The 21,430-nt window shown below is 39.0% G+C and overlaps 2 protein-coding genes across 11 annotated transcripts in view; both read right to left on the bottom strand.

The window, feature by feature from the left end:
- Nucleotides 1–9,064, bottom strand: part of TSHB (thyroid stimulating hormone subunit beta) — a 152,238-nt gene extending 143,174 nt beyond the window's left edge. The window contains exons 1-4 of one of the 3 annotated variants that reach the window (XM_083812556.1): nt 8,932–9,064; nt 7,892–8,054; nt 2,178–7,097; nt 1,688–1,865 (exon numbers count right to left, since the gene is read on the bottom strand). In XM_083812556.1, coding sequence (XP_083668682.1) covers nt 6,855–7,097; nt 7,892–8,053 — 405 coding nt within the window. In that variant the 5' untranslated portion in view covers nt 8,054; nt 8,932–9,064 and the 3' untranslated portion in view covers nt 1,688–1,865; nt 2,178–6,854. Of the gene's footprint in view, nt 1–1,687; nt 1,866–2,177; nt 7,098–7,891; nt 8,055–8,548; nt 8,601–8,894 lie in introns of those variants that run through there. The other 2 variants (XM_083812557.1, XM_083812558.1) reach the window with 2 other exon arrangements.
- A 6,070-nt stretch (nt 9,065–15,134) lies between these two features.
- SYCP1 (synaptonemal complex protein 1) overlaps nt 15,135–21,430 on the bottom strand; it is a 29,551-nt gene continuing 23,255 nt past the window's right edge. For 2 of the 8 annotated variants that reach the window (XM_083812600.1, XM_083812596.1), the window contains 4 exons: nt 19,246–19,422; nt 18,643–18,780; nt 18,201–18,287; nt 15,137–18,114 (listed from right to left, as the gene is read on the bottom strand). In XM_083812600.1, the coding sequence (XP_083668726.1) occupies nt 17,971–18,114; nt 18,201–18,287; nt 18,643–18,780; nt 19,246–19,422 (546 nt within the window). In that variant the 3' untranslated portion in view covers nt 15,137–17,970. Of the gene's footprint in view, nt 18,115–18,200; nt 18,288–18,616; nt 18,781–19,245; nt 19,423–21,430 lie in introns of all 8 variants that reach the window. The other 6 variants (XM_083812601.1, XM_083812597.1, XM_083812602.1 and 3 more) reach the window with 4 other exon arrangements.

A 21,430-nucleotide genomic window follows, 5' to 3' on the forward strand; every position in this document is an offset into this window, starting at 1 on the left:
CCACAGCTTATTAACTATGGATGCCATGTAAAAGTAGGTCCTGGGACCTTACTCCGTAGGTATCAGACCAAGAAATCTGTCCCTGATCGGCTTTCTGCTCTTAAGAAAGTCTCAGCTGGGAGAATGACGCTGGCAGCAAATCCATGAGGGTCTCAAGTTGACACTAAGAAAATAAGTTTCTCATACCTGATAACAAAGTAATTTCCTGGATCCCAGATAGGCTTGAGACCATCCCTACAATTGATTCTGTCCTGAAGAGAAAAAGGGATAGTGTACAGCTGGGGTATTTTCTCCCAAGGTAAGACTGACAGAAAGAAGAAACTTGTGTATAGTGTCATTTTTGGCCATTCAGAGCAGGAGAGCTTTCCCGTAAAAACATTTAACAACTGGTATTTTTTTTTGACAATTGGTAAAAATACCACAAAAAGCAAACCAGTGGTTTGGGTTCCCAAATAATTTCCCTACATGGACCACTTATTTACAGTAAATTCCTGTCTCCCTCTCTTACCTTCCACCCATGTAATGACTATTTTTTTTAAAAACACATCTACATACACCACTTGGTTTTCATTTCTCAAATCTGTAGCATCAAAATGTAATGATATGACCAGAGGCAGCTTCTTTATTTGCTTACTGTTTCTTGTTTAAGTTGAAAGATGATGAATCATGCTTTTCAGATGCACTGAATAAAAGGCAGTTTGCAGAGACTTCTATTGCTTCCCAAGGCCCTCACTCAGCCAGAAGGACAAAAACATCCAAGTGCCTTATGAAAACAGGAAAGAGTGGTACAAAGAAATATGCTATAAATTCAGACTTGAACAACCTAACTTTCTGCTGAAGTTGTTGTCTTGTGTTATCTTGCAGTGTGTTGTTGTTTTTTTCTCCTCTGAACAGTGCATTTGTTTTTCTGAGCATAATGACTGCTTATACCCTAGGTTTTACTGCTGTCTGGGTATGTAAGACATCTGCACTGTATATCAGGAACAGAATGATACCAGTCACTGGTTTAATTCTCTAAGTTATTGGTATATGGAAATCAGTGTATTACCATCTACTAGTGCTTTTAGCAGAATCCAGAGATAGAGCCTCTTTCGTTGTTTCCTGCTGCTGCGAGGTACATAATGTATCTGCAGTACTGTTCAGCAGATTTCTCTGCATCTTAGTAACTGAAGGCCTTTTTTAACTCATTCAAGGACAGAAAATACAGATGTTCTGTCAAAGCTGTAAGAAAGTGACAAAAGACTATAACCCTCCAGGGGATAATTCTGAGAGCACATGCATTTTCTTCCAGTCTGATCCAGTCAACCAGCTTGTTCTAACCTATAAAAATGTAAGTAGTTGATTCCCTTATTTCTTTTAACATCATTATTCACATTTACCATGTCTGTTTTTTTCTGAGTAACTGACTTGAGTGGGACCTTCACTCGTTACAGGAAAAACTCAGCCAGTTTTGATATCTTCCAGAGATTGAACAGGAGCTGATGAAGCACAGCCCTGTAATATCCCTACAATGAAGATTCATATTTCACTTTATACTGAAAGTGATAGTTTTATAACAAAACGTATTTCATATGTATTGAAAATTAAATTATCTTAAGCCTTCAAATACTATCTTTTACAGCCATTAGAGGCTACTGATTAACAGCATCAGATGATGTTCATAGAAATGTACATAAATAAAGCTTACCAATACCACATCTTCCTCTCTGTTGGTGCTTCTGCCACTACTAGGTTCTCCAAAACACAAACCACTTCCAGTGCAATGTATTTGTTTCTATAGCACAAATTCTGATTTTGGACAGAACTGGGGTATCACCAGTGTATGACTGCAAAGTCTGTAGCAGCATTACCTCTATAGCAGCTTTCTGTAAAGAAAAAAAAAAGGGCTGACGTTCATTCTGTTGCTGAAATCAGCTTTCACTTCCCTGTAGCTTAACGTGTTCTGAAGTGGTGTTTTATCGGTTTTGCCGTGAATTTGAAGCAACGTTCTAATAAAGATAACCTGAAATAAAAGACTATCAGGGAGAACTTGTCTTTGTGCCGTCCGGCGCGCGATGTCCGCAGCAGTCTCCCGCAACTTCCCAGTCTCACGCCGGGCACGGTACCGCACCGCCTCCCGCGCGCTCGGCACGTCTGAGGGAGACCCTCCCGCCGGGCCAGGGCCGCCTTCGCCTCACCTGTCGGGTCCCGACGCGCAGGACGCCCAGGACGCCGGGGCTGGCCACCTGCCTTCGAACACGCGATCAGGCGGCGACGGCGCAGGCCGGGGAGCCGAGAGCGGGCCGCGCCGTCACAGGCCCGCGAGGCGGGCGGCTGACCGCCCGGCGGGGGGCTCCCCGGGCCGGGCTCCGGAGGAGAGCGCCTGCCGTCTTCGGCGGTGCCACGGTCGCCCCGGAGCCGAGCCGCAGGCAGGCTGCAGGACAAGGAGCCGGCCTCGGCCAGAGCGCGGGACCGCCGGGAGCGGAGCGGGGCGCAGAGCGGCGGCGGCCGCCACCAGCCCGCAGCGAGCCGCAGGGACCCGCGGGGCGGGGCGGGGCGGGGCGCGGCCGGGAACAGCTCCGCAATGGCGGCTGGCGCCGCGGCCGGCAGCACTCGCGTGCGGCCCGCGCTTCGCTCTCGCAACGGCTGAGGCGGGGACGACGGCAGGGCCCCACGCCCGCCCCCCCCCCCCCCCCCCAGCTGTCGGCACGGCCCGGGCTGCGGCGGGGCTGCGCGCCGGGGCCGGGTACGGTACGGCTCCGTCTGCGGGCGACTCCGCGCAGCGCGCGCCTGGTGCCGCCTCGCCCCCTCAGTCCCCTCCTCCGGGGCGCTGGCGGGCCCGCCCTGCCGACCGCGCCTCAGCGGGCGGTGCAGTCGGGTTGGGGGGGGGGCGGGGGCTGTGGGCGCCCCCTGGCGCACGGGCGGCGCTGCGCTCCTGCTCGTGGCGAGCCGCGGAGGCGGGTTCGTCCTTTCCGTGCGAAGCCGAGGAAAGCGGGATTGCGGCCTCCCCGCTCCCCAGCGGCGGGCGTGCCGGTTCGTGCGGGATTGTGCTTCTCAGGGCCGAGCCCAGCACGGCCACCGCCGGCCGCCTGCGCTGCGGGCCCCCGAGGCAGCGCGCAACGCTCCTGCCCTGCTCAGCCCGGCGCTCCCGCGCTCCGTGTGCAGGGTGGCGGCAGGCAGGTAACGCCCAGGGGCTTCGCTCGAAGCTGGTCAGCATCAGAGCAACTGGAGCTGGAGGATGGCCCAGTTTTCAAGCCTTTTCTAGATAAGAGAGGCCTCACGTTTAATGCAACGGCAATGTCGGTATGGAAGAGGGGGCCAGTTACCTTCAAAGGACAAACCTGCCTCGGTGTGGGCTCTGGTTGACCACAGCTCCTACAGGCCTCCTTAGTATTCTGTGCTCCCATGCTTTTCTGTTACTTCCTGTCCAAAATTAAGATCTTTGCCTCCTCCCAACATCTTAGTGCTGTCTGCAGATCTGTTGGTTAGTTATGTGAAAAGGCATCATAAAGTAAATGTAAACAAGCGCCTGACCTTAAGGAATAATCACGTCTGTAAAGGTCTATTGCTGGACCTGGACTTAAAGTAGAAAACAAATACTGCTGAAAGGCCAAAGGGAAAAAGTGCTTTGATAGTATGTAAAAGGATGTTTAAACAGTAACACTCACAGAAATGTCTTATTTTTTTTTTACTATAAAAGAGGTCATTCCAGTTATTTTCCTCTCAGTGAGTTTACATAGGCATTAACCATGCAAGTAGACTGTTATTTTTTGCATGCATATCTTCAGACTGAAGACAAGTCTGTCACATGCAGCAATGAGGGATCATTACAATAATTTTGCAGTGCTGCTTATTACTATAAATAGGCATAGTTACCTTTTTGGTTTTGCTAAGTGTAAACCACAGAATCACTTAGGTTAGAAGAGAACTCCAAGATCACCGAGTCCAACCTCTGACTAACACTAACACTAACACTAACAAGTCCTCCACTAAACCGTATCACTAAGCTCAACATCCAAACGTCTCTTAAAGACCTCCAGGGATGGTGACTCAACCACTTCCCTGGGCAGCCCATTCCAATGCCTAACAACCCTTTCGGTAAAGAAGTTCTTCCTAATATCCAACCTAAACCTCCCCTGGTGCAACTTTAGCCCATTCCCCCTCGTCCTGTCACCAGGCATGTGGGAGAACAGACCAACCCCCACCTCGCTACAGCCTCCTTTAAGGTACCTGTAAGGTGTGATAAGGTCGCCCCTGAGCCTCCTCTTCTCCAGGCTGAATAATGCCAGCTCCCTCAGCCGGTCTTCCTAAGACTTGTTCTCCAGACCCCTCACCTAAATGTTGCTTAATAGTAATGTCTTAATTTTTCCTGTTCTAAATATCCTTTTTAAAGGTTTTTCAGCTAACTTTAGAAAGCACTATCTGATCTTAAAGCTTTTGTTTCTTTGCCATTTACCAGGTAATATAATTGCTGTTTCATTGCATAATTACTTCCTTTTTTTTCCTATCAGAACTTGGTAGTCCATAGCTCTTTTGCATTCTGTCTCTTGACATTTTTTATAGTTGCATTGGGGTCTGGGAAATACCAGAGATTTTCACCCCCCAAAAAAAGTCTTTTGTAACTTAATTGCTAGCTTCTCTTGGTCCAACTGTTGTAGAAGTAGTCTTGTATATATCTAGCCATATCTGGACAGTTTAAACCAGAGGCATGAATGACATGTCTGACAGAAGTAGGGTTTCTACTGTTTCTGCAAAATCCTTTGGGTTTTTTATTAATTTTAAATAACGGTTTTAGAGAATTTAAATTTTCAGACTTTGCCTGCAAAGACATTTCTTTATGCATAGGACAATTACAGTTTTCATGCGTTGCACAGAATCTGTGACAAGCATGCAAATGCTGTCAGCTTGTTATTGCAATTGTGCTGGACAAAGCTTTTGCCATTATGTCCTAGCAGATTCCTCTAGGCTTTCACAGAGACTTTGCGGCAGTTAAAATAAAATGAAGATATTTGGGTTAGAGTATCAGATTCCAGGAACATTCATGACAACTACAAGACTGAAAGCAAGATTTTTCTAAGAAAATTAAATCTCGTATCGGTAAGATAGGCATCCTGTGAATTCTGTTTCCTTTGTTTACTGTTTCAAGCAAAGTGTGAATGGCATATGTTATTTGTTGGAGAGCTACAATCATATTACTAAAGATGAATTAGCATAAATAGAAAAAATGTACTGTGCATCTCAGTAGTATTTCCAGGTGCTACAGTAAATTTGACCCTTGTAACTTACGAGAGTACAGTCAAACTAACAGGAAATGACCATTTCAGACACTTTTAGCCAGGGATGGGATCATTCCTTTTCTAATATTGCAAATCATTCATGTTTTGTATGTGTCAAACTTTTTGGTTTTCATCTTAATTAAATTGGTTTATAATCACTTTGATTCACCCTAATAGCTTTTCTGAATGCAATATTTGACTTTAAAAATGGACGTTAGTAGAATTAAAAAAAAAAAAGTAATGAATTTACATCACTATATAGTGTTAATGCTATATATCCTAGTAATACTAGGAAGTTAGTGATAGTTTGCCACACATTGATAATTTCTTGTCTACCATTATTCAGATTAAAATGCAAAGTACACAAACTTTGGTAATCGGGTTAATAACTAAGGTTTTATTTCTCTTTTTGGTCAGCCCTATTCATGTCTTCAGTGTAGTCCTGCTGTCTATCTATAGTGCTCTTGGATCAGCAGGCATCACATTTACTTGAGCAGATACAGATCAAACTGTGTTTTCATCACTCCTGTTGTAGCTAATAGAGGTGAGGGGCAAAGTTACCACTGAATTCTGTATGTTCTACTTTGTGTTGGGATCAGTTAAACCAGGCGGAAACCAGCTCTCATTCCCAGTGGTTGGTCTAGTACAATCAAAACTTGCCACTGAATCGTCAGAGCTAAAGAAAAGGAAACGTTTATTATTTTACATTTATTTCCAAATTCCTGGGTCTGCACTTCTCACCTGTGCATGTTCAGCAAATATGATGGGGCTCAGATCACTTTGAAACTCAGAAGGGGACGGTTGACCTGTGTGGGGAAAGAGAGGGTTCTTTTCTGAGTTTCATTTTAAGTTTGATGGTATTACACCATAATATAATAATATATATAACAATAATAATAATACCAACTTATGGTAGTATTATTCCATAGAACAGAGTGGCAAGATTTGAAGCTTCACTGTTTCTTCAATGCTTAGAAAGAGTTACAACTTTTTCAGTGCACTGTAACAGAAAAGAGAGGCTTACTCTGCTAGTGCAAAGACATGAAAAAGTATGCCTAGCAATGCTAATGAACACAGGTCTGGACAACGCTAGCGATAAAGCAGAACTATAGTGTGGATACATAACTGCATGTGCTTAGTTCCAGCTGACTATGCTATAAAGCTAGGGTCCTCAAAAAATGTATTACATACATGGCAAAATACAGTTGCTAACATGAAGGCTGCAAGGATATGTCAGTCTACTGAACTGTTTAATACTGAGAGTATGTGTTGTCCAGTTTGTAATTCTTAGATATATCAAATGTTTTGTCTCTGAGCATCTCTTCGCACAATACCTGGAATTTATGAGCAAGGGTTCATACATACACAGTTATTTCTCCTTCTTCCCTAAATTAGATTTCGGTTCTAAATATAAATCTGCAGTCCTATGATTCTATTTTTGTGCATTTCACAACATCCAATTCATCAAAGTAATTCTAGTGATACCTCTTTAGAATAAGACTTTGTGCACACCAGTTTGCAAACCTGTTATGAAATACAGTTTTATTTATGTTTAATTGTGAGCAGAAAGGTACATTTCTACCACGTTCTGTTGGAAGCTTACATGTTACAGAGCTTCTGTGGCTTAGTGCAATAGTTTGGCCTAACCTTCTCATGAACACAGTCACTATAGTCAGTGTTACATTTACCACACTTGCAGCTTATGGCCACAGGGTAGGAATAGTAAGGGATGGTGTGATGAGGACAGCCCGGAATCAGTGCTGTTTGATACAACATCTCTTTGTATGTGCACACGTTTTGGGACAGAGCACTTTTGAGTAGCAGCTTCTTGCCATTGCTGTCCTACAAAGAAAAAAGAAATGCATTGTTTCACAGAAGCATACATGAGTGTTGAAAAACTTCCTTTGGCATTTTCTCATATGTGCAGAAAGCTAACCTCTTTACACTTAGACTAGTTCTGATATTTTTGGTGTACTTCTGTTTAGACCTTTCACTTTGAATCTGCATGTGACTGGGCATCTCTACACCTCTAGAAATGTTTGCCTTGCTTTTGTGGTTTTAACTAATGTGCTGTTTGGCTCAAAGTGCTATCAGTACTTTGTATTCTGTATTGACTACCTACTGACCAGAGTGGAAGTTAAAATGCAATGTTGAATAGTGAAGCTCAAGCATAGCATTTGGCATGCCTACATGTGAGATATTCTCAACAGCTATCTGTCACAATAGTAGTTCATTGCCTTCACCACCTGGCATATTTGTTGGACTCGAAATTAATCAAGTAATTTACGTTAACTAAAAGAGTGACCAAATACAATCTGCTTCTCACTTGTTCCATCCTGATCCACAAACAGACTAGAGAGGCTCTGCAGCAACAGCAGCAGTCAGTTCGTTGTTATGCCACTGTTGTTCCACAGAATTCACTGTTGTTCCACAGAATTCAGGAGTCTTGGCATTTCTCATCCATACCTTCACAACAAGCTAACTGGATACTGTGACAATAATGTGATTTTTCTGTCTATGACAGACATTTTTAGCCTGAGTAACTTTCACACATTTTTTTCAGCAAGAATAGGCACATCTTTTATAGCGATGGCCTTTATGGGAACAACTGCCTAAAAGAGAGTAACTTCCTGTACCCGAGTCATGCAAAATCCAGCGCAGATGGTGGTGTTGATGGCCAGGCAGTAGGCACATTCCCTTTTCTCCACGTGGATTGTGTACTCTGAAGGAGCACAAAGTGATGCTGTTTGACCAAAAGTCAGGCCAAAGAGGAGAGACATCACAAAGAAGGGACTCATGCTAGAAGGGAAAAAAAGGGGGGGAAAAAAAAGAAACCCTAAGTAAAATCAGACGTGCCTTGCAGTTCTTTTCTCAGAATTCGACAAGAACAGTTATGATAGTCACAGAGTAGAAGTAATCTCAACTTTTTCAGCTACAGCTTCACAAATTATTTTCAGTATAAGACATATATTTGAAATAGTACTAACCACTGAACAGAAAAGAAGGGTAAATAAGCCAATAACAACACATATGATCATTTTTTCCCACTAAACCATATTACATGGCACTTTTCACCAATGAGTGATAAAATACCGACACAGAAAAATAACAGGAGGTTTTCCTATCCTTCCCTGCTAAAGGATTTGAAAATGTGACATATGTGAGAGAACATGAGCTCTAGAATTAACCAGAGATGCAGAAATAATCTTAGTGGTTTAAAATACTTTTCTAAAGAAAGCATCTTATAAAATGCTCAAGAGAGGAAAAGAAACAGTTGTATATATCAGACATACCACTGTATTTTTTACTTTCCAGTTGGCTTAGAGGCATGGTGAAATGGGAACACTGCCAAGAATTAAATAATAGATTAAAGTAAATTACAATAAAGATCGTCAGCAAAGAGATCAAATCAATGAATCCGCGCTTTATCTGTCTGTTGTGCTGACCTCATTTCCCAGACCTGCTGGGGGATCCCAAGAACAAAGATTTGGTTAGCTCCAAGACAATTCCAGGGTCTACTCTATATCTTCTAAACTACAAGTTTTAAATGACAGTGTCTACAAACACATGGACATCACCCTCTAGTCTCTTCCAGCTGTCATTTTCCCATAGCAAAAGTCATTACGCAGTCCGGTTTACCCTGTAGCTGCAACAATGCAAGTCTGGAAAGACCAACCTCTTGTCAGCTGAATTCTTCCCTATTACAGGAACCTGATTCTGCCTTGAGCTGGGAGAGGCAGTGACCCAGCACAAGCTCTGTGTGTGCTTTATACTCTCCAGGCTAATTCCAGGCTGATCTTACTGTTTATATAATTGCATCTGAATTGCTGCTTTCTTATCGCAGAGTCATCTATTGAAAATTCATACTGAACCGCAAAGTAAATGTGATAGGAACAAATGTGTCCATAATATCCTAACCTGGAAACTGGAGCTGGAAATCTAATTATTTTAACAGTCATTCTCTCTCATAGGCTTTTAAACTAACCACTGCTTTTAAAAACTTGTTATTGATTAATTTAATTGCTACATAGGACAGCAACGTCATGACAGGGAGGCTAGCATGGAAATGGAGTCATCCTGAATCACATATGACTAATTCTACCCTTATGTTTTTGGAAAATTTAATAAAGTCTGGTTCACTGCTTGCTCATTACCAGGCAGGCACAAATGAGAAATGCAGTGCTACACACATAAAATAATAAATCTCAAACCAAAGCAATTGCTCTACAGCATGGTTAGGTAAAGCCTGACTTTATCTACTCAAACAAAACATGCAGACAAATCATCTGGCCTTGAACCTACTGAGCAAATACTAAAGGAACAACAATTCACTCTGAAATACTAATTAACAAGGGTATAATCTAGTTTCACTTTGAGAAACCACTGCAGCACAATGAGAAGCAAAATACTGCACCAACTTCAGTGAAACTGGGATGTCTACTGATAGGGGAAAAACACTTTTTGTTTAGGGTCTGTGAAACACCTGGGAGGAAAAAAAGTGAGAAAAGATCAAGTTAGTGTACATGTCTTATTCACTTGGAAATGACATTTTTAGCATATAACTTCTCAGGAATTAAATATAACTGTTTCTAGCTTATAGACGTGAACAAAATGTTAATTTTACAGTCAGTAACATCTGTCCAGCTAGACTTAGCAACAGAAGTATAACACTTATTTTGGTACTACTCCAATATGATGCTTAGTTTTATATTTTTCTGAGCTTTTTTAAATGCAGTTAAACATACAGGCTATATAAGTATAGACATACAAACACAAATGTAGATAATGATATATAATACACATATACATGACATATATATGTGTGGGTTTGGTTGTTTAAAACTTTAGTCTGGGAAAAGAATGTTCTTTCTTGGAAAACCTTAGGAATATTTCAAAGCAGATAATGATCCTCAGCATACATGTCCTCAACATACCCTAATTACACTGAATATAGACAGAGGACAGAAGAGAGTACGAAGGCATATATTCTTTGCTGCTTCAAAGTGCTAATTTCTCCAATTAGTGAAAAATAAGTAATTGACTGGGGGGATTAGGAAAAAAAAAAAGGATTAAGCATTTGCTTTAAGAATATTTAGTGAAATGTCTGAAAAGATCAATAGTCAAGAAAAAAATATCTTAGTGAAGATGAAAAAGAGAATACAACAATGTATTGTTGAATACAACAGTAATGAAGAGAAGAGAGAAGACAGAAGAGGGAAGAGGGAAGAGGGAAGAGGGAAGAGGGAAGGGAAAGGGAAAGGGAAAGGGAAAGGGAAAGGGAAAGGGAAAGGGAAAGGGAAAGGGAAAGGGAAAGGGAAAGGGAAAGGGAAAGGGAAAGGGAAAGGGAAAGGGAAAGGGAAAGGGAAAGGGAAAGGGAAAGGGAAAGGGAAAGGGAAAGGGAAAGGGAAAGGAAGGAAAAAGGAACTATCAGTATTAGAAGTTGGGAAAATGTAGAAAACTGGTACAGAAACCTGGACACCAAAAGATAAACTTCTGTCAGGACAGAGGCCAAGAGTAATATAAAGGGATGTTACTAGCTGAAGACAAACTGTTGATGCAGAGTAAGTGCAAAGTCATCAGTAATTACATGTGCATTTGAAAATGTGGTGGCTGACAAACCAACATACACATTTGCAATAAAAGTTGTTAAATAATATGTAAAACAAATATTTAAAAATTATCACCTCAAAGCTAAGGATCTTTTGCTTGCTACTGCTAATTTCAACAAGTCTTAGAATACTGGGGAAATTTCAAAACATTAAGAAAAGTGCTTATATTATGCCAATATTTAAAGAGAGAATGTTGACCCAGGCAACACTCAACCAGCTAGCCTGACATCTATCACTGATAAATCCAGTAAAATAACAGAAAGTTGATACAGGATTTGAGCAATGGAGAATTAAAGGATGAGAACATAATTAATGCCAGTCAGGATGGTGTTACATAAAATAGGTCATGTCACACAAACCTGATTTCATTCTTTGAGGTGATTATGAATTTGGTTGTTAAGGCAACTACATAGATGTAATGTCCTTAGTTCCATCTGTCCAGAGCCCTACTGTCATGAAAAGTTAGAACTGTTAGGCAGAGTATGCTGAATGCTAGGAATTCTCCATAACTGCAGCAGGCACTATAATTTGAGCAGTGCATTTGTTCATTGAAACTTTTTTTACCCAACTTCTGAATGTACTGCAGTGCATTACAGAAATATCTGACCAAGTATTAAGCATGAAAATTATTTCATCTGGAAACACAATAAATTAGTCTGAATAGACCTTCAGACTAATGTAACTATTGCTCCTTGTACTCAAGTTATGATCATACTAATACAGATACAGAGAGAACATCCTTCCTATTTCCTCTTCTTTCCTGGCATCACCTTAACCTGGCCATTTGTCAGAGATGCACTAAGTATCACCAGAGTGATATACATATTCCTATTTCTTCAGTAATTTACACAAACTATTAAGCTGGTAGAAAAACTTTTCCATGAGCGTCCTGGATATGACTGTAGGTTTCTTTCACTACAGACCTCTCTAAATATTTGATGGGATTGAGATCCCAGTACCTTTTGGGAACAGCAATACAGTGTGACAACCTATGAGTGCATAAAAAGCTTCTTTCCTACAGTTTGCTAAAATCCGTAGTTCAATATCTGATGCTTATGGATTTATTTCTTTCGTTGCCCCCTTGCTGACCTTCAGACTATTCAGTGATAGAAAGTTTTAATGCGCTTTTACAGCCAGCAGCTTTGTAGCTGTGTTCTGGAACAGCCAGTTAGGCTTTTAATTATTTATCTTTAACCTTTCTGTTAACTAAACCATTCCATTCAGTCACATCAGTTATTTTATACTTTCACTAAGTGAAAGATAGTATACTGATGTTCTGTAAGAAGCGTTTTAAGTGTTCTCTGTGAACAGAATTTAGAAAACATAAAATTCTTGGGTTTGTTACCCAGGATCTCTGAAATGGGCTACAGAAATTCAGTGCATGCCCAAAGCTTATATGTAGAAATAACTTAGTATGATTCTCCATCACTGACCAATGCCTAAAATAAAAGTAGGAACAATGAAGATAAGTTACCACAAATTCTTCTTACTCACTCTGTTAGTGGCACAACACAATGAAAACTTTGTAATCTTATGAGCAGGTTAACTTACAGTGCAGAATGGTAAAGTCATGATTCCACTGCTGGAAAGCAGTGAAGGGGAGAGGCACCTGGGGGTCCTGGTGAACAGCCAGATGACCGTGAGCCAGCACTGTGCCCTTGTGGCCAAGAAGGCCAATGGCTTCCTGGGGTGTATCACAAGGGGTGTGGTTAGTAGGTCAAGACAGGTTCTCCTCCCCCTCTACTCTGCCCTAGTGGGACCACATCTGGAATATTGCGACCAGTTCTGGGCGTGTCAGTTCAAGAAGGACAAGGAACTGCTTGAGAGAGTCCAGCGCAGAGCCACGAGGATGATTAAGGGAGTGGAGCATCTCCCTCACGAGGAAAGGCTGACAGAGCTGGGTCTCTTTTGTTTGGAGGAGACTGAGGGGTGACCTCGTTAATGTTTATAAACATGTAAAGGGTGAGTGTCAGGAGGATGGAGCCAGACTCTTCTCAGTGACACCCAATGATAGGACAAGGGGCAGTGGGTGCAAGCTGGAACATAGGAGGTTCTGCTTAAATATCAGACAAAACTTTTTTATGGTGCAGGTGACAGAACACTGGAACAGGCTGTCCACGGGGGTTGTGGAGTCTCCTCCAGAGACTTTCAAAACCCGCCTGGACGCGTTCCTGTGTGACATGATCTGGGTGTCCCTGCTCCGGCAGGGGGACTGGACTACATGATCTTTCAAGGTCCCTTCCAATCCCTAACATTCTGTGATTCTGTGATATAGGCATATAGTATTGTGCATCTTAAAACTGAAACATGTCCATGTTTCCAAACAGCTGAAAATCAGAAGCTATGCTGATTAAAAACAAACAAAAACAGTCAGAAACAACAACAACAAAAGACAAAATCAGATTTCTACGAGATTTGTATTCTGACAGAGGAATTATTTCCAAGCCCATCTTATTGTAAACCTCCACTGATAAAAGGAAATCAAATCCTAATATGCTGCCATAGGAACAAGTTTTTTTGCCATCAGGTTTTGCATTTAAACAGACTGTGGCTGCTGAATTTTCAAAACTAATTTCTCTATTGTGAGTCTCTCTCTAATAGCTTGAAACAGAGCTCTTATCTTTTAAATTTGTAGATTCACAGATGACTGCTCTTCTCTTTCTTTCCTAGGATTAGCTGCAGCATATCCTGTCAAGCACAGATTAAAAGGGCAATTCTCTTTGTTGCATATGATATGCCAACAATTTCCACTTATGGTCTGAAAGTACTTCATAATCCTATTTGTTGTTGTGGCTTCTATGGTGGACCACTTTATATTTGGTTACATTTAATTGGAGAGTGCTAGATGTCAGTTCCTGTTATTCTAAGATATGAAATGTCTACAAGCAGGACAAAATTTAAAAAAAAATGACAACAAAACCACCACCAAAGAGAAGCCAGAAGTCTTCTACAGGATTATCAGGAATGAATGACTATACCCCACAATATCATAACACTAAGTGGTAAAAGTCCCAAACAATTTTCATTTTATTGTGGTTGTAATGTTTTCCTGATTTGACTGGCAATCTGATAGGCAGGCAGTAGGTAATTAGACAGACTCTTCACTGATGAAGGTCCTATATGGAGACTTGGCAATATGCATGTACAATTTTTTTTTTTTTTTTAAGATCCTTGTGGTTTAGAAATTTAATGGAATATTATATGTGCTTTAGAAATAGCTGTCCTTTATAATAACAATCACACATACCTGAGAATATATATATTTTTTTAATTAAGATTTTAATAACTTTCCTCCATACGTTTGGGGAAAGTTGTTTAAAGCAATTCTGCCTGTACAGTGGCTGATTCTGAAAAATCTACTTTTTAAGGCCAATACAGTAAGCAAATACAGTAGCTAGGACATAAAAGTGCTTCCAAGCTCTGGATTTTCAGACTGTCCTGTAATACAAACTGAAAAGAAAATCTTTCCCTACTGTTAAATTAAAAACTAAAGACTGAATTTGTCTGTTTTCCAAGATTTATACAATTAACTTTTTTTTTTTCCTCCAAATAATTTTATTTTAGCAGGAGGAGCTTATCTAAGGAATTTCAGGACCATTCCGGCTATTACCTTCAACAGCATCACCTTTTCCTCTTTTAGAGAGTCATTCTTAACACGCACAGGAAAAGCATTGCTCCTCACAGCATTGACTGAACAAATACTCTCCTGAAACAGGCTAGCTCAACCTTTTTTGAAATGATGTTTTATGAAGACAAGCCTGCATTTCCAAATGTAAAACAAGCGCATCATCAGGCACAACAGTTTTCTAAATCTGCTTATTAAAGCACTGAAACACAGTAACATATTCACATATGCCACTACCTGGCAGTGAGTGTTGGGATTGTTTCATGCCAAGACTAGTGTAAGTCTGCTCTACTAAATGCAGAACATTTCCTGGATGCCTCTCAAATACCACTGGTGTTGGAAAAAAATGCAAGTGGATTGCCATGCAGGCTTTGTACAAACTGTGGAAATAGAAACACAGTAAAGCTGCTGTAGATCATAGGCTTAGGGAGGAGTACTCCTCCATGCCAAGAAGTAACAAATCATTATCTGCACAATCATTATCAATTATATTCTTGCTTATAACATATTTTACACCTCAGACAGAGAAGGCCACATCCTCCATAAAACTTATTTGTAAAGATTCAGAAAAAAAAGAAATGTAACAAATATATAATGTGTTTGTATTTCATGTTAGTCAAAATACAATTATTTCTCAAAATAGCGTTAAAAAAAGGAAAGTCTGTTCAAATAATAACTATTTATTGTCACAGGCTAATACACATTTTAAAACCTTGTTAGAAAGGCAGTTAGAAATTAGCTTATCTTGCCAATGTTTTCAGTAAAGCATATATGTATAAATATATACATACACGTATTTTTCATATATATATATATACACATATATATACATATACATATATATATAAAAATCTTACTTGTAGTAAGTAGAACTAGCCAATAACAAATGTCATGGCTACTATTGGAATTTAGTCTTAAAAACTTTTAACAAAATCCCACAAATAAAGGCATCAATATTCACTACTAGGAATAGCTGCTATCTGGTAGCTTTTTAGTTTTTTTTTTTTTAATTGTGTGCTACCTGAAGGATTCATTTACATTTGCTTTTCCTGTGCAAACTGATTTAATGCCTAAAATAATGTTATGTTTTCAGTTTTACTGTAAGTAAATACAAAAAACAAAAATACCATTAATACCACTATAGAAAACTTAAAGGAAATTTAGTCACCTAGGAAGGATGTAGAGTTGTACTTGCCTCATACTATGCCTGTTTCTGTTTCCTGTAAGTTTTCTATAGTGGTATTAATGGTATTTTTGTATTTTTGGCAAATAATTAATACAAAAAATGCGTACTTGTGGTATCAGACTGCCAAGACATCACTGGAGAATAATGTAGTCCAAACTGACTACGTTACATTTGAGTCTAGACATGGGCAATACACCCTTCTAATTGTTCAAGTCGAAAAAAGACTTTTCTCCACCTTCAAAACATTTTAAGTACTACAAGACTCATTGTAACATGTACAAACTTAAAATAGTTCAGTAGAATTTTAATTCTTACTGCTCATGTTTCTTATAATGTCTTCTCGGACAATGTCAGATACGAGGTATATATATACACCACTATACAGGAAATCATGCTTGACAGATGACAAGAAAAACATGTAAAATCTCAATAAACATGTATTTATTTACTTACCTTTCCACAGGAAGTCATTCAAACCACATTTTCTGGAATGAGCAAAGTTATGAATGTGTGTAAGCTAAGCTTGATGTGGATTTTGGATCTTAACTTGAATATTGCAAAATTATAACTTACTGATCTATATGTGAGCCACAGCTGAGAACACTAGGCAGAAGTCTCTTATACTTTGAAATAACTTGACTTTTTTATTTTTGATTACTCTGTAACTACCTTAGGAGTCAAATCTGCATATCTGTTGAAGGTAACAATAGCAACAGTCAAAATTAGAAATGTGCCATCTTGAAATGAAGTAACAAACTTTGACGGGTATTTAGATCTTGTATAAAACACCAACCCCTATTAAAATAAATGACACGTGGCACATACATGTTGTGTTTCCTTGAGTACATTTTCTTTTTCCTGCTAAGTAGGTAAAGAGAGATTAGTGAGTGACATCCCCAACTGAATTGAAGAATAACTGACTTTCAATGACATTCTATGTACATGATAAATAATGTACATGTGAGAGGCTTAAAGGGATTATTTTACACTACTTCTTGTAAAATAATCTTTTTTGAAAAGAACAGACATCTGAAACTTGTGTTTTATAAGCAACTGTTCTTTGTTTGGTCTAATTTACACTGTTCAAGTAGATACATCATAAAATCAGTATTCTGCAAATGTATGAAATACATTTCCAGCAGGAAACGTCATTCTAGTTTCTCAGAAAATCTTCTTGCACAGCACATTCAATTTCCAAACATGGAGGGAAAAAACAGTACATTGTTTCAGATCTTTGGAAAATACTTATCAGTAAATAATTTAATATGAATTGAATACATAAAAAATATTATGAATATCACTGCTCAACAGGTAAGTCAGAAGGAACCTGAAATACTAGCCTATACATAAAACTGCTGCACAAAACTAATGGAATACATGTTTTGCTACCAACTTCAGATGAATCCAGGATTTTTATTTTTCTTACTATTTTTAAGATGTACCTGCAGTTTTCTTGTTATCCTTAGGCTCTGAAGCAGGTTTTTGTTGTTGTGGAACCAAGATTAATTAAAGATTAATGCAGAAATATATGTTACTCTATTCTTATGCTTACATGACAGAAGCTGTTAGTTCTTAGGAAAGCTGTCTGGTGATTTATATACGTGTTCTAATAAATAAAGCAACAACATATGGTTCCACAGTTTATGCTTCAAATTAACAATTTAATGACATCTTACTACTGTGTTTACAATCTTAAAATGTGTGTACATATTTTGTTCCTAATGAAGCTGAAATCTTATACCTACGTAATACTATTGAAAATCCATAATACTATTGAAAATCCAATTTTAAAAGTTCCAAAACTGTTCTAACATACCAAAGTAGTAGCTATTGCAAACAAAACAGTCTAAAAAGACAGTTCTGACATTTACAATGAAAGAAAAAGACAGTTTCACATTAAAATGCATGCATTTTAGCAGCTTCAGCGTTTCATTTACTAAATAATATCCTTTTGTTAATCATACGTTGAGAAAAACAGCAAATTTTACATAACAGAACTGAAGTTTGTTACAGCCAGTACTTCTAATGCCAGATTTATTTTTTTTGAAACAGCTTTCTTCATATTTGGACTAATTTCAAAAAAGACTTTTTATAGTATAGTGAATGAAATGTTTAAAATGCTCAACAGATTGCAGTAGTTCTATGTCTATAAGGTTTATCTGTAAAAAGAAAACTAATGCAGTATTAAACATACTGAACAAAACAGAAAAATGCAACAACGTACTAACTCTCAAAGAATAATAACACTGTGGTTGCACTAATCAAATAATGCTGGGCACTAGTCATTTTTTTATTTTAAGTAAAGAGTTTTTCAGCTTCTTTAATTTTTCTTTTCCTGTCCATTTTGGAAACTGCAGTCCATCCAGCCTCTCTCATTTTTCTCACAGTTGTAAGTTTCAGTGCAGAGCCTGGAGCTTTCAGGTTTGATGTAGTCGGTTTCTAAGAAGAAAAAATAAAGCCATCCATTAGTTTCTAAAACAAATTTGATCTACTGTTCATTTTGATGTGAAGAAAAGGTAACATACCTTTTTTGGTGTCATGGCATATAATTGTGAAGCTTGTGGATAATCTTTGTATAATTTTTTAAACATTTCTTCCTCTGAAACTATGCTCTTAAATTAAAAATAAAAGTTAATTATATTATATTCAGAAATCTCTTTTCTTTCCCCTTAGGAATACTGCAGTATGAAAAAGAAAGTTAAGATATCACTATGAAACCTCAACAGTTCCAATAAAAACAATGTAAAAATTCATTATAAAACTGAATATATATTTTTATATTGCAGTATTCTGTCATAAAGTTACTAATTATGTACATACAAATACATTTCCAGAAAGAACCAATTATATAAGAAATCACTCATAAATAGATTTGTATACAGAAGCCCACATGCCTTATTTACATTCTTAGATACGTTAGTGTGCATAAAGAATTATTAACCATGCTATTTGTTCTCAGATTTTTACCAGGAGGTCACTATGTTCAGAGCTATCTGACTGAGCATCCAGCTGCAGAAGCACTTTTTGCTTTTTCCTCTGTTCTGAAAGCAGATTTGTGCTTTCACTTTGCATTTTATGTACTGGGGGAGTCTTTACAATATATGTCTGCAAAAGAAAAAGATGGCATTTAAAATTACATTTTCAATGGTAATTATGGAATCAAAAACTAAACAGACAGAATATCCAGGCAGACAACAGAGAGATACTGTTTAACAATTATCTTTCCATTCAAAGCATGAAACAAAGATCCAAACAAATCAATTAAAAAAAAAGTTCTTCCGTGGAAGAACTGAGTTTTATGGCACACTATATCTAATCTCTTTAAGCTCATCTAAAGAAATTCATTTGTTATTTTGAACTGTAGTCACTATGTACATACTATAGCCAACATTTATGAAAATGCAAACAAACAAGCTTGCAGGAAAAAGTTTTCAGAAAGACACTGATAATGAGTGACATCAAGAATAAGATTGTTTTTACTTAAATAGATTTTTTTTAGTAGAAGTTAAATAGAGAAATAAATAGTAGGAAAAATAAAACAAGAACAATTCACTATCATGAGTTACAAACCTTTAATAATCGACTACCCATGGGACTTTTTGCAGGTGCTGGAGGAGATGTTTTTTTACTTTCCGTCATGTTGACTTTTACAGGAATATTTTGAGGCAATATTTTTTTTACATTAATAGATGTACAGTCCAGATCTAAATGAGGTTTAGGTATCTCAGTAAAATGAGTCTGTGTTTTCTAAAATTAAAAAAGGTTTAAATTAAAAGCATTTCAATGTCTTTTGGCCAGCGTGTATTATTTATCATAGAACTTAATCTAGATTGCTTATGTACATATTACCAATTTTTAAAATTATTTAACGATAACATTAAAACTACCTTGTGCTTCTTTTCATTTTCAGAAACCATATTTTGGAGGGTTTCTTTCGCAAAATTCTCCAAAAGAGAGTTGTGGGATAGGTAGTAAATGTTTTATTTTCTAGTTATTATTTCACTCAGGTAAACAGAAACATTTTTGTTTATTGAAGTTAGTGTTCCTTCACTGACTTTTTAATTCTATTTCGCATTTCTCTTGCTAGCTGAAGAATACTATATAGCAGTCACAAAATCACAGAGTCACAGAATAGTTAAGGTTGGAATGGACCCAGAGATCCTCTGGGTTAACATCCCTGCACACAGCAGTGTACTAGAGTAGGTTGCTCACAACAGTGTCCAGCTGGGTTTTGAGCATCTCCAAGACTCCACAGCCTCCCTGGGCAACCTGCTCCTATATTCTATTACTGTTACAGTAAAAGTTTTTTTTCTTGGGTTTGAATGGACTTTTTTGTACTTCATTTTGTTTCTATTGTTTCTTGTCCTTTCAATAGATACCACTGAGAAACATCTGGCTCCATGTTCTTTGCCTCCTCCCCCACCCCCAGGTACTTACACACACTGATAATATGCCCCTGAAATTTGTCTTCTTGAAGCTAAACAATCCCAACTCTCTCAGTCCTTTTTTCTACGTCAGATGCTGCGATCTGTTAATCATCTTCATGGCCTTTTGCTGGACTTGCTTTAGTACGTCCATATCTTTCTTGTACTGGACAGCCCACAACTGGAAATAGTGCTTTAAATGTGGTCTCACCGGTGCTGAATATAGTAAAAAGATCACCTCCCTTGACCTTTCTTTACCACAAGGGCACATCCTGTCTCATGTTCAACCTGTCCACCAGAACCCCAAGGCTTTTCCTGCAAAGCTGCTTTCCAGTTGGTCAGCCCCCAGCCTGTACTGGTTCTAAGAGTTATTGTATCCTTCGTGCAGGATTTCATATTTCCCTTTGTTAAAAACTTCATCAGATTCCTGTTCAGCCATTTATCCAGATCCCTCTGAAATCATCCGCTCTATCAAACCTCCCAGTTTTGCATCATCTGCAAACTAACTGGGGATAAATTCTGTCCCATCACCTACGTCATTAATGAAGGTATTAAACAGTATTGGACCCAGTATCAACCCCTATGGTACATCATTAGTGACTGGCCTCCAGTTGGACTTTGTACCATACTGATTGTAGTCCCTTGAGCCCAGCAGTTAACCCAGTTTTCAGTCTACCTTACTGTCCACTTATCCAGCCTAAACTTTATCATTTTGCCTGTGGAGATGTTGTGGGAGACAGTGCCAAAGCCTTACTAAGCTTGAGATAAAGAACTCCCAGTGTTCTCATCTTCCTAGCCAGTCATCTCACCACAGAAGGCAATCAGGTCGGTTAAGCAAGATTCCCCCTTCACATAAATCCATACTGACTACTCCCAATCACCTTGTCCTTCATATGTTTGGAAATAGTTTCCAGGATTATTTGTTCAATCACCTTCCCAGGGATTGAGGTAGGGTTGACCAGCCTATAGTTCACCAGATCCTCTGTCTTGCCCTTCTTGAAGATAAGAATGAAATTTGTTTTTTTCATCTCCTCAGGACCCACCCCTAGTCACCATGACATTTCAAAGATAATTGAGAGTGGCCATTACAAAATGATACTGGCCAGCTCCCTCAGCACCTAGGGGTGTATCCCACCAGGTCCCATGGACTTACATTTGGCTAGTTTGTTTAAAGATTCCCTAATCTGATCCTCCTCCACCAAGGGTAAGTCTACCTTGTTCCTGATTTTCCAGGTCCCACTGAGTACCATAGCCTTTTTCCATGTCGTTTGTTACCAGAATTCCTGCCACATTCAGCAGCAGGTCCTGCAGAAGCCTTTCTTGCTGCCCTT

The sequence above is a fragment of the Anser anser genome (assembly GCF_964211835.1).
Source record: "Anser anser genome assembly, chromosome: 27".
NCBI lineage: Eukaryota > Metazoa > Chordata > Aves > Anseriformes > Anatidae > Anser > Anser anser.